Source organism: Manihot esculenta, chromosome 6, assembly GCF_001659605.2.
Source record: "Manihot esculenta cultivar AM560-2 chromosome 6, M.esculenta_v8, whole genome shotgun sequence".
NCBI lineage: Eukaryota > Viridiplantae > Streptophyta > Magnoliopsida > Malpighiales > Euphorbiaceae > Manihot > Manihot esculenta.
In genome coordinates this window covers 28,930,052-28,947,815 of record NC_035166.2, presented here as the reverse complement: position 1 = coordinate 28,947,815, position 17,764 = coordinate 28,930,052, and the positions used below count along the sequence as shown (strand labels likewise).

Sequence of the window (17,764 nt, the reverse complement as noted above, 5' to 3'; positions counted from 1 at the left end):
GCATCCCACTGGGCAACAGTAGGAGATGACATAAACTGACTTACCACACTCACTGAATATGCAATATCAGGATGAGTCACCGTCAAATAATTCAACTTGCCAACTAATCTTCTATATCTTTCAGGATCTGCAAATGGCTCACTATCTTCTGTGGTAAGTTGAAGGTTAGGGGTCATTGGGGCACTACAAGGCTTAGCACCCAATTTTCCTGTTTCTGCTAACAAATCAAGAACATATTTTCTTTGAGACAAGAAGATGCCTTTCTTACACCGCATAACTTCGATTCCCAAGAAATATTTCAATGAACCCAAATCCTTTGTATGAAACTGTGTTTTAAGAAATTCTTTTAGGGATGTGATGCCAGCAATATCACTTCCTGTGATAATGATATCATCCACATATACTACAAGCAGAATTACTCCACTATCAGAATTTCTATAAAACACCGAGTGATCACACTTACTCATTTTCATTCCAAACTATTGGACCACCTCACTAAACCTGCCAAACCATGCCCGAGGACTCTGTTTCAAGCCATAAAGGGATTTTAGAAGTCTACAAACCTTGCCTGACTCCCCTTGAGCAACAAAACCAGGTGGTTGCTCAATATAAACCTCCTCCTGAAGATCACCATAAAGAAAAGCATTTTTAATATCCAGTTGATGCAAAGGCCAATCATGTGTAGCTGCCAAGGAAATAAACAATTGAACAGATGCGAGCTTGGCAACTGGGGAAAATGTATCAGAATAGTCAACTCCATAAGTTTGTGCATAACCTTTGGCCACTAAACGGGCCTTGAGGCGAGCAACAGATCCATCAGGATTTACTTTTACTGCAAACACCCATTTGCACCCAATAGCCCGCTTTCCTGGGGGTAAGGACATCAACTCCCAAGTACCATTAGTGTCAAGGGCCATCATTTCCTCTTCCATTGCAGCACGCCAACCAGGATGGGACAAAGCCTCAATAATAGTTTTGGAAACTGAAATAGAATCTAAAGCAGTGGCAAAACAACGAGAAGAAAAGGATAATTGATCATAAGAGACACAAGCTAAAATAGGATAAGTGCAAGTACGTTTACCTTTGCGAAGAGCAATGGGCAAATCCAAATCAGACAGTGAAGGATCAATGGGAACAGGATCTGTCGACGAAGAAGCAGGTAATGGAGCGGAGTCAGAGTCCTCTAAGCGTCTGGAATACACATGAAAGATGGGAGGGCGACCAGGCACATGAGCGAAAGGTGTAGGAGTAGTCTGAGGAGACAGAGAGCGAACAATGTATAACAAAAGGTCATCTTCCTCACCTTGGGTGTTATAAACAGAGGATGGTGGAAAAAACGGAGTGGACTCAAAGAATGTTACATCTATAGACACAAGATACCGATTCAGATTAGGAGAAAAACAACGATACCTTTTTTTACGTCGAGAGTAGCCAAGGAAGACACATTTGAGTGATTTGGGATCCAATTTAGTAACCTGTGGACGAACATCACGAACAAAATAAGTATACCCAAAGATATACGTGGCTCAATAGGAAACAAAGATTTAGTGGGAAACAAAATATTATAAGGGATATCACTATGAAGGATGGAGGAAGGCATGCGATTAATCAAAAAACAAGCAGTGGATACAGCATCAGCCCAAAAACATTTAGGTACTTTCATTTAGAATAAGAGGGCTCTGGCTACTTCAAGAAGATGTCGATTTTTTCTTTCGGCAACTCCATTTTGTGAAGGAGTGTCAACACTAGAGGACTGATGAAGAATCCCTTTTTGTAACAAATAAGATTGAAATTCCCCAGAAAGATACTCTTTAGCATTATCACTTTACAATATACGAATGGGAACATTGAATTGGATTTGGATTTTAGCATAAAACGCACAAAAGATAGAAAATAATTCTGAACGACTCTTCATTAAAAATAACCAAGTAGTACGAGAGAAGTCATCAACAAAAGTAACAAAGTACTTAAAGCCAGACTTAGACACAGTAGAACAGGGACCCCAAACATCTGAATGTACTAACTCAAAGGGGGACGAAGCCCGTTTATTGACTCGAGATACTTAAGGCAAACGATGATATTTGGCAAATTGACAAGACTCACAATCTAAAACAGACAAAGAATGAAACTGTGGATATAACTTCTTCAAAGCTGAGAGAGAAGGATGCCCCAAACGACAATGAACATCAAAAGGTGTTAAACGCGTGGAACATGCAAGTGATCTAGGTAGTTGCTGATCCAAGACGTAGAGACCCTCTGACTCACGTCCTCTACCAATAATCTGCTTCGTCGAAAGATCCTGAAAAATACAGTGATCAAAAAAGAATGAGACACAACAATTCAATGCACGAGTGAGTTTACTAACAGAAAGCAAATTAAATGCGAATTTAGGGAGACATAACACTACAAAAAAACTGTGAAATTGCGACCAAAATTAGCGACCAAATTTTTTGGTCGCTATATAGCTACCAATCAGCGACCATTCTGCGACTGAATGAATGAAATAATATTTTTATTTAACAAAAAGCTTAACGACCAATTTTTGGTCGTTAATTGGTCGCTAAATAGCGACCAAATATAAAATGGTCGCTAATTTAGCGGGAATTAATGGCGCGAGTTATTAGCGACCATATTTGCGACGAAATTGCGACAACTTTTTGGGCGGGGATATTTAGCGACCATATTTAGCGACTAAAATAATTAGTCGCTAAATAGCGACCAAGCAACGACCAATCAGCGACCATTTTATTTTTAAAATTTTAATTTAATTTTTAATTAAATTTTATTTTATTTAAAATTTTAAATTAAGTAATTTCAATTCGGTATATAAAACGACGTCGTTTTGACAATTTAAGGATGCTCTAATCTAGGGATGTAAACGGGTAGGGTACCCGTAAAAATTAAACTACCCGAACCTGAACCCGATTTATATTAGTAATATCCGAACCCGTTCCGAACCCGATTAAAAATTAATCTAAACTATCCGAATCCGTTTCAAACCCGATTATTATTATCCGAATAAAACCCGAACCCGTTTAATCTTATATATTTTAATTAATAATTTATATAAAAAATATTTTTCATTAATAATTTTCATATAAAAAATATAATATTTCTAAAGAATATTTAAATTTAAATTTTTAAATAAAAATATATAAAAAAAAATTATAAATATTATTATAAAATATATTTTTTATATTAGATTAATTATTTATATAAACGAATTCGGATAGTGGGTACACTGTACATAAAATCCGAATATGATCCGAACCTGCAACAGATATTATTTTTAAAATCCGAATCCGTCCCAAACCCGATTATAACTACCCAAATCTGTCCTATTAGGGTTCGATCGGATCGGATACCCGAAAATACCCGATCCGTTTACATCCCTACTCTAACCTAATTCCTAATCCTAATTTCTAATCCCTAATATCTAATTAATCCCTAATTCTAAATAAAATTAACCCTAATTCCTAATTTGTAATCTCTAACCTTAATTCCTAATTAATCCCTAATTCATAATAAAATTAACCCTAATCTCTAATTCCTAATCCCGAATTCCTGATCCCTAATTCATAATCCCTAACCCTAATCCCTAATTTTAATCTCTAAAATAGTGATCAATCAGCGACCATTTTATTTTTAAAATTTTAATTTAATTTTTAATTAAATTTTATTTTATTTAAAATTTTAAATTAAGTAATTTAAATTCGATATATAAAACGACGTCGTTTTGACAATTTAAGAGATGCTCTAACCTAGGGATGTAAACGGGTAGGGTACCCGTGAAAATTAAACTACCCAAACCCGAATCTGATTTATATTAGTAATATTTGAACCCGTTTCGAACCCGATTAAAAATTAATTTAAACTATCCGAATCCGTCCCAAACCCGATTATTATTATCCGAATAAAACCCGAACCCGTTTAATCTTATATATTTTAATTAATAATTTATATAAAAAATATTTTTCATTAATAATTTTCATTTAAAAAATATAATATTTCTAAAGAATATTTAAATTTAAATTTTTAAATAAAAATATATAAAAAAATTTATAAATATTATTATAAAATATATTTTTTTATATTAGATTAATTATTTATATAAATGGATTCGGATCGTGTGTAGTCTGTACATAAAATCCGAATCCGATCCGAACCCTAAACGGGTATTATTTTTAAAATCCAAATCCAATTATAACTACCCAAATAATCCATAAAACATTTTAAATATAATATAAAATATTTTAAATAATATAAACTATAAAAATAAAATCTTAATTGAAAGATAAAAAATAAATAAAAATAAACAAACCTGCAATCAAAATAACCCATAAAACCCAACCCTAAATCTCTCTCAACTCTCAAAGTTTACTGCCGCCCTCCCCTCCCCCATTCGGCCTCTACGTCACTCGTCTGGTGCGCCTCCCGCCGATCGTGCTCCACGCTGTCAACGTCGTTTCTGCGTTCGGTTCCTGCTCTTCTCCGCCGCTTCCTCTGCTCCAGTCTTGCTGTCCGGTGCTGCTCCTCGCCGCGTCCTCGGTCACTGCAGGTTTGTGAGATCTATTTATTTCTTAAATTTGTGAAAATATTAAGATTTATGTGAAGTTTTCGTTTGTGAGATTATTGAAAATTATTTGTAATAAAGATTATTGTGAACGGACTGAGAGTTGTTTTAGTGAGATTATTGAAAATTTTTGAAATAAACACTACCATTCAGAGTTGTTTTCGTGATATTGAGATGTATTTTAGAATATTGTTAATGTGGATTTTGTGTGAATTTTTTATTTTTTGTTTTTGTTGTGATTATGACTTAATCGGGTTCGGTCGTGTCTGAGGATAAGCTGCCTTCTTACTTGGCCCGTCACACCATTCTAGTGCTTGGTACTGTTGTAGACCCATCTGCAGCTGTTTTGGTTCTTGCTGTCACTGTACTCTTGTGCATGGGAATCAAGGAGGTACTCTTTTATTTTCTTTCTTTTTAAGAAAAAAACAACCATTTGTAACATTTTCCTTTTGTATTGGTGTATATTTGTTTTAGTTGCTTTATTTATTTATATGCAGAGCTCATTGGCGCAAGCCATTGTTACAACAGTGAATATATGTGGGATGCTGTTTATCATAATAGTGGGCGGATATTTGGCTTTTAAGACTGGATGGATTGGTTATGAACTTCCTAGTGGGTAAGCTTTGTATGATTTTGTTATTTCGTTTCAGTGTATATTTTGCTAGTGGTTGGATTCACCCAATATTTTTCAACTTTGTAGGTACTTCCCTCTTGGTTTAAATGGGATGCTTGGAGGCTCTGCTGTAGTATTCTTTTCATTCATTGGTTTTGACGTTGTTGCTAGCACAGCTGAAGAGGTAACTTTGTAATTTGTGGTGATTGATGAGTAGTTGTTATAAGCGGAAAAAAAAAGGGAAAAAGAAAGAATGGTATTTATTTAATTATTGAAATTGCCAACCTGAAAATTCTTAAAATTATGGCAATTCAATTTCATTCATCCATCAGTGCATTGTTGGCTTTCTTGATTGTGCACTGGGTATAATTAACTCTTAGGTCACAAGTCAAGTCAATATTTCTACCATTCATATACCTGACCTTACCTCTGCTTCTAAGAAAGATGCAGGTTGCTTGAACTCATAAATTGTCCACTGAAATTGTTTTGAGGTATGGAGTACTCTTGCTAATGTTGAACTCATAAATATGCACATATTAATAAATTCAAAAATTGCAAGAATTTTTTCCAGGGATTATGGCTTTATTTCTCCCTTCCTTTTCCTTTATGGAAGATACATTTGGCAATGATCTTTAATTATTTCTTCTTCTTTGCATGAATCAATGAATAGCAAATTCCATATGGCTTGGTGTTCTGCAATACCCAGTTATGCATTAACTGAGCTTCAATAAATATTTGGGGCTTTAAACTTGTTAACCTAGTTGGTCTATCTAAGAATGGCTTCATTATCTATGCGGGAAAGTCCTGTTTATTTAGTTCAATTGATGGCTCAAGTGTTTGTACACTGACAATGTGCATAAATACCAACTTTCAGTAGGGTTATTTTGTAAATACCAGACTGTATGCTAGAAGTCTATCGGGCTTCATCAATTCTAATATTATTATTTATTTGTCTTGGTTTCCTTGTATTTCTCTAATATTATTTTTGTTCTTTTAATGAAATTTTTTATGGTTGGAGCAACATAACTCTTTTTTTTTCTTTGTTTTTTGTTTTTGAATATGTCATGCTGCTGTTACTTTGCAAATGCGCTCTTGCTGTGCTTTTTCATGGATGGTTTAGGTAAACCTTGTTGAACTGGAAGAGTGAATGTTAGTGGAAAGAGGAAATTGTTTACACAAGCAATGTAATACCCGGCTAGACTCCGGTATCGGAATTCCTACCGTCCGGTGGAATCTCGGATGTCGGAAACCTCTAGAAGGGTAAAACCATGTTTTATGAAATGTTTTTAATGTATTTTATGTTTTTAAGCAAAAAGGAAATTGAGTTTTGAATGAAATAGACCAAGGAGACTTTGCCAGGTTCGGCCGCCGAAAGTGAGGTTCGGCCGCCGAACATGGTGGGGTTTTGGGAGCGCTTTAGGCCTCCGAAAGCCTTGTTTGAAAGACTCAAGGTTCGGCCGCCGAACCTCATGTTCGGCCGCCGAACATGCATGAGATGTGGGGGCACGTTAGGCCGCCTAAAGGTGACAGAACCTGCCCTATAAGAGACCCCGTGACCGAAACAGGCGAGGTTTTCTCTCCCATTTCGGCCGACGGTAAGCTTTAGCCCTCCTATGATCATTTTAAGTGTTTTCCCTCAAATCCTTTAGATCTTAACAAGTTACATCTTGTTTTTGAAGAGTTTTAAAGTTTAAGCAAGTTTTGGAGCTTTGAGGTTCAAGAACTCGAATCTCCCCATCTTCGAGCTAGGATCGTTTCTCTCTCGATCTTCAAGAGGTAAGAGCCGATCTCTAGTTCTATATGTGTTTTAAGTAAGTTTTATGCAAGTTTTTGGGGTAGAAATGCATGAGTAGGCTTGATGAGTTTTTATGAAAAATCCATGGTTTAATGTGTGTTTATGTGCAATGTGGCTTGCTTGTGTGTTGTAGTTGGGGTTTAAGCTTGTTGGAGGCCCCTAGGAGTTTGTATGCTTGAGTATGATTGTTGTAGAATAGGTTTATGCATGATTGGTTGTGTAGGGGGTTGTTTTGGGCATGAAGAACCAAGTTTCTGCCCTTTGGCAGAAACCAGGTTCGGCAGCCGAAGGTACTTTCGGCCGCCGAACCAGCTTGGGAGGCAGCTTTAGGCTGCCGAAGTCTGCCCCCGAAAGTTTGAGTTTCGGCTCTGTCCGAGACTTTCGGCCGCCGAAGGTGCCGCCGAACATGCATGAGTTTCGTCTCTGTCTGGGAGTTTCGGCCGCCGAAGGTGCCGCCGAACCTGCCTGACTTTCGGCTCTGGAAGGACTTTCGGCCGCCGAAGGTGCCGCCGAAAGTGCCCTTCCCAGCCTTTTCTTGCATGTTTTCTAGGGATGTTTTGAGGTGTTTCTAGGAGGCTTTTGGGGGTATGATTAGAGTTATGTTCTTGTTGTTTGGTGCCTCATTTGAGTCCACCTGTGTAGGTTCGGACCCGAGGACCCGAGACCCCCGGTTGTGAGATAGTCTTTCAGAGTCCGTCGTTAAAGCTTCGGTCACCAGGTGAGTGGGATTATTCCCTAAGTTTTTAAGTAATGAATGAATGAACAAATGAATGAATCTGATAGCATACTCATGCATCATTAATGCCATGTGATGTTCAGGATGTTTGCATTAGAAATTCACGAATATGTTGCATTGCATAATTTGATGTTGATGTGGATGGTTATTGGGTGATCCATAGTCCTCTAATGTTATGTTATGATGATATGTTATGGAAGACCAGTGAGGCCCATTCTACGCCCCTGGCACTATGTAAGAGAAAGACCAGCGAGGCCCATTCTACGCCCCTGGCACTTTGGAATGTTATGATATGTATGTTATGTAAGAGAAAGACCAGCGAGGCCCATTCTACGCCCCTGGCACTTGGAGATGTGAGGACTAATGGTGACAATACCATCCTTTATGTGATTAAATGTGATGTGTTGCATTTCATGAAAGCATGTGAAGTAAAAGTTAAGTTATTCAATGTTAATAATAAAATGAATAATAATATACCTAAAAAGTGTGGAACTAAATCAAATGATAATAATAATAAAATTAAGAATAAAATACCTAAAAAGGGAGGAATTAATATCATGTTTTTTACTTTTTACTCACTGGGCTTTTTAGCTCACCCCTCTCCCCTAACCCCAGTCTTGCAGGTACTGTGTAGATAGAGAAGTCAGCAAGAGTAAGAGAAGTCTCTGTAATAGCATAGAAGTGGACATGGTTTATTCATAATGTAAAAGTATGTTATGTAATATAATGTAAGTTTTATAGTGTGCTTGACTAGAGTCTGTTGTAATCCCTTGAATACATGAGATAAATGTTTTATGATGTTTATGTAACCCAAGCCTGATATATGTTATGTACCCCATTGGAGTATTTGTTGAGAACTCCAATGAGGGGTTTATGTTATGGTTATGCTTGCACAGGCTAGGCTGGGTAAAGAAATGTTTAAATGAAAGAAAAGTTTTAATTTTTATGTATGTTTTGGTTCATGTATGGGATTGAACAGGTTCACAGGATGTATGTTTGGCTTGCTACGGGTTCCGGCGGCCTTAAGCCGACCTGAATCCTAGCGCCGGTAGCGGTCCGGTTTCCGGGTCGTTACAAAATGGTATCAAAGCCCTAGGTTCATATGGTCGGACCTAGAGTGTCGGGCTCATAGATGTTATAGAAAGGTCAAGCACAATAGGAAATCATGTCCACTAGGATAGGATGTAGAGTCCTGTCTAGAATGCAAGTATGTATGCCATGAGATATGCTATGATTATGATGTGTATATGATGTGGGTTCATGTGTTTCCACATGAACCATCTGATGCTAATGTTTTGTTATCTGTGCTGTTTTTCAGTAAACAGAATGCGAGGAACTCGTCGATCAGCTAGATTGACTAGAGTGCCACCGGAGGATGAGGGCACGAGCGCCCGTCCTCCAGCATTGCCAAGGGCAATGTCAAGCAGGTCCAACAGAGACAGAACAGTGAGGGACCCTAGAAGGTCCTTGGATCTGGGTAGAAGCAGATCAGTAAGGGGTACAGTTCAGGAAAGAATGTCAGTTGATGGAGAAGAAGAGATGGATGTGGAGCAGAGGAGGGACGGTAACCTTGGTGTAAACATGCCAGAAGAGGGCATGGGTGAGTCTCAGGGAGGCACTCAGGCCTCGGGGTTTGTTCTACCACCCCAGTACCCACCTTTTTCACCATACCCCGGGTATTCGATGGGAAGTACATCGGATTACCCCAGTTTTAATCATTACCCTTCTCACATGCCATACCCACCTTTCTACCCACAGTATCCACAGTACCCTATGTACCCACCTCCATCCTTCCATCCAGGCACGGCAAACCCTATCCCAGGGGATGTCGCACCACCACCACCAGCAGAACCCACAGTTCCAGAAACCCAAAGACCTCAACCTACCTCATCTAGAGGGAGCAAGGCCAAGATGACCGACTACATGAAGTTGGGTGCTCCCCAGTTTGATACAGGTGATGATCCGTTTGTGTACCTGGAGAAGGTCAAAACAATTACAGATGAGATAGGTGCTGATGACAGCAGAGCCATTCAGATGGCTGGTTTCACCCTGAAATGCAAAAAGGCCCGTGAGTGGTTCAAGGGCTATGTGAAACCGAGGGTGGACAGTCTTTCGTGGGAGGAGTTTGCGAATGAGTTCGCAGGATGGGCTTTCCCTGACAGTTCCAGGGAACTGAAGATGATTGAGTTTGAACAGCTGAAGCAGACAGATGAAATGGGTGTCGATGAGTACACCGATAGATTCTTAGAGTTGTTGCCGTTTGCTGGGCAACATCTGGACACAGATCCGAAGAAGTCAAGGAGGTATATCATGAGGCTCCATTCTAGGTATTCCTCCTTGGTTCAGTCAGCTGATAGAGAAAGTTTCCATACCATTGTAGACATGGCCAGGAGAATGGAGGCTAGTGCCGTAATAGAGGGAAAAGTTAAACAGTCAGTGGCACAACCTTCTGGTTCTAAGACCCCAGGTGGGGGAAGGATAGATCCTTCATCCTTGAGTTCAGCTAGTAAGAAGTGGAGCAGTACCACTAAGAAACCAAAGAAGAATAAGTTCTGGAGCAAGATCAAATCAGGTCTGGGACTAGGAAGTGGCTCAAGCTCTGGTGCTGATAATGCAGTGTGTGCACGGTGTGGTAAGCTACACAGAGGGGTATGCCGTTTTGGGACAACAGCCTGCTACAGGTGTGGGCAGGAGGGACACATGTCCATGGAGTGTCCTAGAGCAGTTCCTATGGCACGGCCCCAGCAGACTACTTCGGGTAGTGTGGCACAGCCAGCAGCTTCAGCCGCGACACAGGCCAGTGGCAGAGGCCGAGGGAGAGGGTCAGCCTCTTCTTCATCAGCTTACAGAGGGGAAGGTCCGTCAGCTCCAGCACGGATCTTCACTATGACACAGCAGGAGGCAAACGCATCCAACACCGTGGTGTCAGGTAATATCATCATTGGTTGTTCAGATGCTTATGCCTTAATGGACCCGGGTGCATCCCATTCTTTTGTTTCTCCGAGAGCGGTCGAGAGGTTGGGTTTGATGGTCTCTGGGTTAGAGTGTCCCCTATGGGTTAGTGGACCCAAGTGTGACCCGTCAGTGGCGGAGTCAGTCTGCCAGTACAGTCCAGTTTTCATAGAGGGAAGATGCCTATCCGCCGACCTTGTGGTTCTAGACTTGACAGATTTTGACGTCATTCTAGGGATGGATTGGCTATCTACCCATGGTGCTACCTTGGATTGCAGAGACAAGGTAGTTAAGTTCAGATGTCAGGATGGGTCAGAGGTTGTCTTTAGAGGAGACAGGGGGAGTACACCTAGAGGTTTGATATCAGCCCTACAGGCTCGTAGGCTGCTCAGGAGGGGTTGTCAGGGTTATCTAGCTCATGTGAGAGAGCTAGACAGAGATGTCAGAGAGCCCGCCTCAGTGCCTGTGGTTAGAGAGTTCTTAGATGTCTTCCCAGACGAACTGCCAGGTTTACCGCCTCCTAGGGAGATAGAGTTCGAGATAGAATTGATGCCAGGAACCAGACCGATCTCTATCCCTCCCTACAGGATGGCGCCAGCAGAGCTGAAAGAGCTTAAAGAACAGTTGCAGGAGCTGGTAGATAAGGGTTTCATCCGACCGAGTACCTCACCCTGGGGTGCTCCAGTGTTGTTCGTGAAAAAGAAGGATGGATCCCTTAGACTTTGTATCGACTACAGACAGTTGAACAAGGTCACTACCAAGAACAAGTACCCGTTGCCTAGGATCGATGATCTATTCGACCAGCTAGCAGGAGCAGGTTGTTTCTCCAAAATAGATCTGAGATCTGGGTATCATCAGCTGAGGATCAGAGATGAGGACGCGCCGAAGACAGCTTTCAGAACCAGATATGGGCACTATGAGTTCCTAGTGATGCCGTTCGGGTTAACAAACGCCCCTGCAGCATTCATGGATCTCATGAACAGAGTATTTAGCCAATACCTGGATCACTTCGTTATTGTCTTCATAGATGATATCTTAGTGTATTCCAGGAATGCAGAAGAGCATGCCCATCATCTGCGGTTGGTCTTGCAGACTTTGAGGGAACATGGCTTGTATGCCAAGTTCTCTAAATGTGAGTTCTGGCTGAGGAGCATTTCGTTCTTGGGGCATGTAGTGTCAGAGAATGGTTTTGAGGTGGACCCCAAGAAGACGGAAACTGTGGCTAACTGGCCAAAACCCACTTCAGTGACAGAGATTAGAAGCTTCTTGGGTTTGGCTGGTTACTACAGGAGGTTCGTTCAGGACTTCTCAAAGATAGCAGCTCCTCTGACCAGGTTAACCAGGAAGAATCAGAAATTTCTGTGGACCGACCAGTGCGAAGAGAGTTTTGAAGAGCTTAAGAAGAAGTTGACTTCAGCACCAGTTTTAGCTCTGCCATCTAGTGATGAGGACTTTACAGTCTTTTGTGATGCATCCCGTGTGGGACTGGGTTGTGTACTGATGCAGAATGAGAGGGTGATTGCTTATGCTTCTAGGCAGCTGAAGAAGCATGAGTTGAATTACCCCACACATGACCTTGAGATGGCAGCGGTAATCTTTGCACTCAAGATGTGGAGGCACTACCTCTATGGGGTAAAATGTGAGATCTTTACAGATCATAAGAGCCTGCAGCACATCCTGAGTCAAAGAGATTTGAATTTGAGACAGAGAAGATGGGTAGAACTGCTCAGTGACTACGATTGCAAAATCCAGTATCATCCGGGTAAGGCTAATGTAGTAGCTGATGCCTTAAGCCGGAAATCACTCGGCAGTCTATCCCACATCACGGCAGAACGAAGACCAGTAGTAAAGGAGTTCTACAAGCTCATCGAAGAAGGGCTGCAGTTAGAGTTGTCGGGTACAGGTGCCTTGTTGGCTCAGATGAAAGTGACACCCGTGTTCCTTGAGCAAGTTGCTCAGAAACAGCATGAGGACCCCGAGTTAGTGAAGATTGCCAGGACTGTTCAGTCAGGCAATGATAGTGAGTTCAGATTCGACAGTAAAGGGATCCTCCGCTATGGGAGTCGATTATGTGTACCAGACGACATAGGGCTAAAAGGAGACATTATGAGAGAGGCTCATAATGCAAGATACAGCATTCACCCCGGAGCCACCAAGATGTATCAAGATTTGAAAAAGGTTTATTGGTGGCCAGCAATGAAGAAAGAAGTGGCACAGTTCGTGTCAGCCTGCGAAGTGTGTCAGAGGGTGAAGCTGGAACATCAGAAGCCAGCTGGAATGCTTAACCCGCTACCTATTCCAGAATGGAAATGGGAAAATATAGCTATGGACTTCGTAGTAGGGTTACCAGCGGCGTCCAACAGAGTGGACTCCATATGGGTGATTGTGGACAGACTCACCAAATCTGCTCACTTCATTCCTGTCAGGAGTGGCTATTCTGTGGACAAGTTGGCGCAGGTGTATGTGGACGAGATCGTCAGGCTGCATGGGGTTCCCGTTTCGATAGTGTCAGATAGAGGGCCCCAGTTCACCTCCAGGTTTTGGCGGAGTCTGCAGAATGCCATGGGTACTAGGTTGGATTTCAGTACTGCCTTCCACCCCCAGACTGATGGACAGTCAGAAAGGACCATCCAGACTATCGAGGATATGCTCAGAATGTGTGTGCTGGACTTTGGCGGTTCTTGGAGGCAGCATCTACCTTTGGTGGAGTTTGCCTACAATAACAGCCATCATGCTAGCATCGGGATGGCTCCATATGAGGCTTTGTACGGAAGGAAGTGCAGATCACCTGTTTGCTGGGAGGAAGTTGGAGAGAAGGCCTTGGCAGGGCCTGAGCTAGTAGAGATTACCAGCAGGGTGGTACCCATAATCAGAGAAAGAATCAAGACTGCTGCAAGCAGACAGAGGAGTTATGCAGACATCCGCAGAAGACAGTTAGAGTTTCAGGAGGGGGATCTGGTATTGCTCAAGGTGTCTCCAATGAAGGGAGTGGTTCGCTTCGGGAAGAAAGGTAAACTAGCCCCACGATACATCGGACCCTTTGAAATCTTGCAAAAGATTGGGAATGTGTCGTACAAGCTAGATTTACCTGCTTCAATGGCAAGAATCCATCCGGTCTTCCATGTTTCGATGTTGAGGAAGTTTGTGTCAGATCCGAGCAAGGTTCTTAGTGAGCCTGATGTGGAGGTCCAAGAGGATCTCACCTATGTTGAACAGCCAGTACGGATCATAGACACGCAGATCAGAAAGTTAAGAAACAAGGAAATCCCGATGGTGAAAGTCCTGTGGAACCACCACAACTTGGAAGAGTGCACTTGGGAGACACGGGAGTCTATGCTCCAGCAGTACCCTCAGCTCTTTTAAGGTTAGATCCCTATGTGTTGATGTGCTTAGTATGTATGTTATATGTTTGCCATGTTATGTGTTGTTTGGTGAACATTCGGGGACGAATGTTCTTAAGGGGGGAAGAATGTAATACCCGGCTAGACTCCGGTATCGGAATTCCTACCGTCCGGTGGAATCTCGGATGTCGGAAACCTCTAGAAGGGTAAAACCATGTTTTATGAAATGTTTTTAATGTATTTTATGTTTTTAAGCAAAAAGGAAATTGAGTTTTGAATGAAATAGACCAAGGAGACTTTGCCAGGTTCGGCCGCCGAAAGTGAGGTTCGGCCGCCGAACATGGTGGGGTTTTGGGAGCGCTTTAGGCCTCCGAAAGCCTTGTTTGAAAGACTCAAGGTTCGGCCGCCGAACCTCATGTTCGGCCGCCGAACATGCATGAGATGTGGGGGCACGTTAGGCCGCCTAAAGGTGACAGAACCTGCCCTATAAGAGACCCCGTGACCGAAACAGGCGAGGTTTTCTCTCCCATTTCGGCCGACGGTAAGCTTTAGCCCTCCTATGATCATTTTAAGTGTTTTCCCTCAAATCCTTTAGATCTTAACAAGTTACATCTTGTTTTTGAAGAGTTTTAAAGTTTAAGCAAGTTTTGGAGCTTTGAGGTTCAAGAACTCGAATCTCCCCATCTTCGAGCTAGGATCGTTTCTCTCTCGATCTTCAAGAGGTAAGAGCCGATCTCTAGTTCTATATGTGTTTTAAGTAAGTTTTATGCAAGTTTTTGGGGTAGAAATGCATGAGTAGGCTTGATGAGTTTTTATGAAAAATCCATGGTTTAATGTGTGTTTATGTGCAATGTGGCTTGCTTGTGTGTTGTAGTTGGGGTTTAAGCTTGTTGGAGGCCCCTAGGAGTTTGTATGCTTGAGTATGATTGTTGTAGAATAGGTTTATGCATGATTGGTTGTGTAGGGGGTTGTTTTGGGCATGAAGAACCAAGTTTCTGCCCTTTGGCAGAAACCAGGTTCGGCAGCCGAAGGTACTTTCGGCCGCCGAACCAGCTTGGGAGGCAGCTTTAGGCTGCCGAAGTCTGCCCCCGAAAGTTTGAGTTTCGGCTCTGTCCGAGACTTTCGGCCGCCGAAGGTGCCGCCGAACATGCATGAGTTTCGTCTCTGTCTGGGAGTTTCGGCCGCCGAAGGTGCCGCCGAACCTGCCTGACTTTCGGCTCTGGAAGGACTTTCGGCCGCCGAAGGTGCCGCCGAAAGTGCCCTTCCCAGCCTTTTCTTGCATGTTTTCTAGGGATGTTTTGAGGTGTTTCTAGGAGGCTTTTGGGGGTATGATTAGAGTTATGTTCTTGTTGTTTGGTGCCTCATTTGAGTCCACCTGTGTAGGTTCGGACCCGAGGACCCGAGACCCCCGGTTGTGAGATAGTCTTTCAGAGTCCGTCGTTAAAGCTTCGGTCACCAGGTGAGTGGGATTATTCCCTAAGTTTTTAAGTAATGAATGAATGAACAAATGAATGAATCTGATAGCATACTCATGCATCATTAATGCCATGTGATGTTCAGGATGTTTGCATTAGAAATTCACGAATATGTTGCATTGCATAATTTGATGTTGATGTGGATGGTTATTGGGTGATCCATAGTCCTCTAATGTTATGTTATGATGATATGTTATGGAAGACCAGTGAGGCCCATTCTACGCCCCTGGCACTATGTAAGAGAAAGACCAGCGAGGCCCATTCTACGCCCCTGGCACTTTGGAATGTTATGATATGTATGTTATGTAAGAGAAAGACCAGCGAGGCCCATTCTACGCCCCTGGCACTTGGAGATGTGAGGACTAATGGTGACAATACCATCCTTTATGTGATTAAATGTGATGTGTTGCATTTCATGAAAGCATGTGAAGTAAAAGTTAAGTTATTCAATGTTAATAATAAAATGAATAATAATATACCTAAAAAGTGTGGAACTAAATCAAATGATAATAATAATAAAATTAAGAATAAAATACCTAAAAAGGGAGGAATTAATATCATGTTTTTTACTTTTTACTCACTGGGCTTTTTAGCTCACCCCTCTCCCCTAACCCCAGTCTTGCAGGTACTGTGTAGATAGAGAAGTCAGCAAGAGTAAGAGAAGTCTCTGTAATAGCATAGAAGTGGACATGGTTTATTCATAATGTAAAAGTATGTTATGTAATATAATGTAAGTTTTATAGTGTGCTTGACTAGAGTCTGTTGTAATCCCTTGAATACATGAGATAAATGTTTTATGATGTTTATGTAACCCAAGCCTGATATATGTTATGTACCCCATTGGAGTATTTGTTGAGAACTCCAATGAGGGGTTTATGTTATGGTTATGCTTGCACAGGCTAGGCTGGGTAAAGAAATGTTTAAATGAAAGAAAAGTTTTAATTTTTATGTATGTTTTGGTTCATGTATGGGATTGAACAGGTTCACAGGATGTATGTTTGGCTTGCTACGGGTTCCGGCGGCCTTAAGCCGACCTGAATCCTAGCGCCGGTAGCGGTCCGGTTTCCGGGTCGTTACAAGCAAGTACTCCTGAACTCTTTTTGTTTACTTAGTCTGGAAGCAGGGAAGTGATATAGTTCCTCAAATAATGAAAATGAAAATCTGCAAGGAATTTACCGATTTTTGGCATATATATTGTATTTTACTTTTTAAGGCTTATTAGTTGCTTTGGGCTGTGATCAATGTTCCTGTAAGTTGTTTAGAAATTTCAAAAAAGCTGTGTGTGATTCCAAATATAGAGCTTGGTTGATTCTGTTTATATAAAATAATGAAAACCTCTTTGGGAGGATTTGCATTGGATTTTGCAGGGCTCATTTTGCTACAAGCATGTGATAATGTTTTTCATTTTGGATTTTCAAATGGAATGCTTGTAGAAGAACTCCTGGTAGTGGATTTTCTTAAAAAAAAAATTTTGGGAACTTCTTTTGCTTGATTAATGTTTCAAATGTAGAATGTCATGTGGTAGTTCTTTCTATTTGAAGAGGCTTTGTTGTCCTAAATAAGGTCCAAGAGGGGGTTGAATTGGACTCTTTTTAAACAACAATAGCAACCCAAAATTCTCTAGCAACCCAAAGTGAAGGAAATATTAATACGTATAACTCTTTGTTTCTTCTGAAATTTATTTTTCTGCTTTGTGATATCATCTTCAGCTTGGTCCTAATTTGTAAGGTTAACCACACTGTCTTAGGTTTTGACTGTAGAAGGTCTTCAGCACCTTGGGTTTCTGATTCAATTTGGTGATAAGGGTTCTGAAAGAGTTTCATTAAGTCAAGCTGCTCCATTTTTTGCCAATTCAGATCCTGACATGCTTGCAGTTCCTGTTCCTGCAGTACAAGTCCATGATTGGGTTTTGCAGAATATAGCCTCTGCTTTGGAACATATCACTGAAAGAATTTCTGCAAAAGAAAATGGGCCATCGAGTTTCTTTGATAATGATGTTGCCATGGCTGATGCCTGCACAAGTTCAATCAAGGGCTCGCCAAGTGCAAGGGGATCAAGTTTTATTGAGGGGATCTCTAAATCTTCATATGTAAGACAAGCATCAGATCTTACTGATTTAAATATGGATTAGCATGATGCCATATCTCACTGACTTAAATAATATGTTTTATTATATGAATTTTATACTATTTGGATACATTATGTATTTTGAGATATTTTAAGTTTCTTAGTGTTGAACTATAATAATGTTTTGGACTTTTAGATTGCAAATTATGAAA

General features: G+C 41.2%; 1 protein-coding gene across 4 annotated transcripts; it reads left to right on the top strand.

Moving 5' to 3' along the window:
• Positions 1-4,309: 4,309 nt before the first annotated feature.
• LOC110623953 lies at positions 4,310-17,764 on the top strand. 4 transcript variants are annotated; one of them, XM_043957351.1, is made up of 5 exons: positions 4,311-4,558; positions 4,903-4,964; positions 5,071-5,189; positions 5,274-5,370; positions 17,233-17,764. In XM_043957351.1, exons 2-5 carry the CDS (start codon positions 4,950-4,952, stop codon positions 17,614-17,616), a joined length of 615 nt encoding a protein of 204 aa, XP_043813286.1. In that variant the 5' UTR covers positions 4,311-4,558; positions 4,903-4,949; the 3' UTR covers positions 17,617-17,764. The 4 variants fall into 4 exon arrangements, with proteins under 4 accessions (XP_021624680.1, XP_043813286.1, XP_043813285.1 ...); XM_043957350.1 differs by having other exon boundaries at positions 4,885-4,964; XM_043957349.1 differs by having other exon boundaries at positions 4,312-4,558; positions 4,851-4,964.

Bases quoted from the DNA above. Each gene is read 5' to 3' on its own strand.
- LOC110623953 (XM_021768988.2), top strand. The intron at 5,190-5,273 runs GTAAGCTTTGTA...TCAACTTTGTAG, and splicing joins GGTTATGAACTTCCTAGTGG to GTACTTCCCTCTTGGTTTAA. The intron at 5,371-17,232 runs GTAACTTTGTAA...ACACTGTCTTAG, and splicing joins TTGCTAGCACAGCTGAAGAG to GTTTTGACTGTAGAAGGTCT.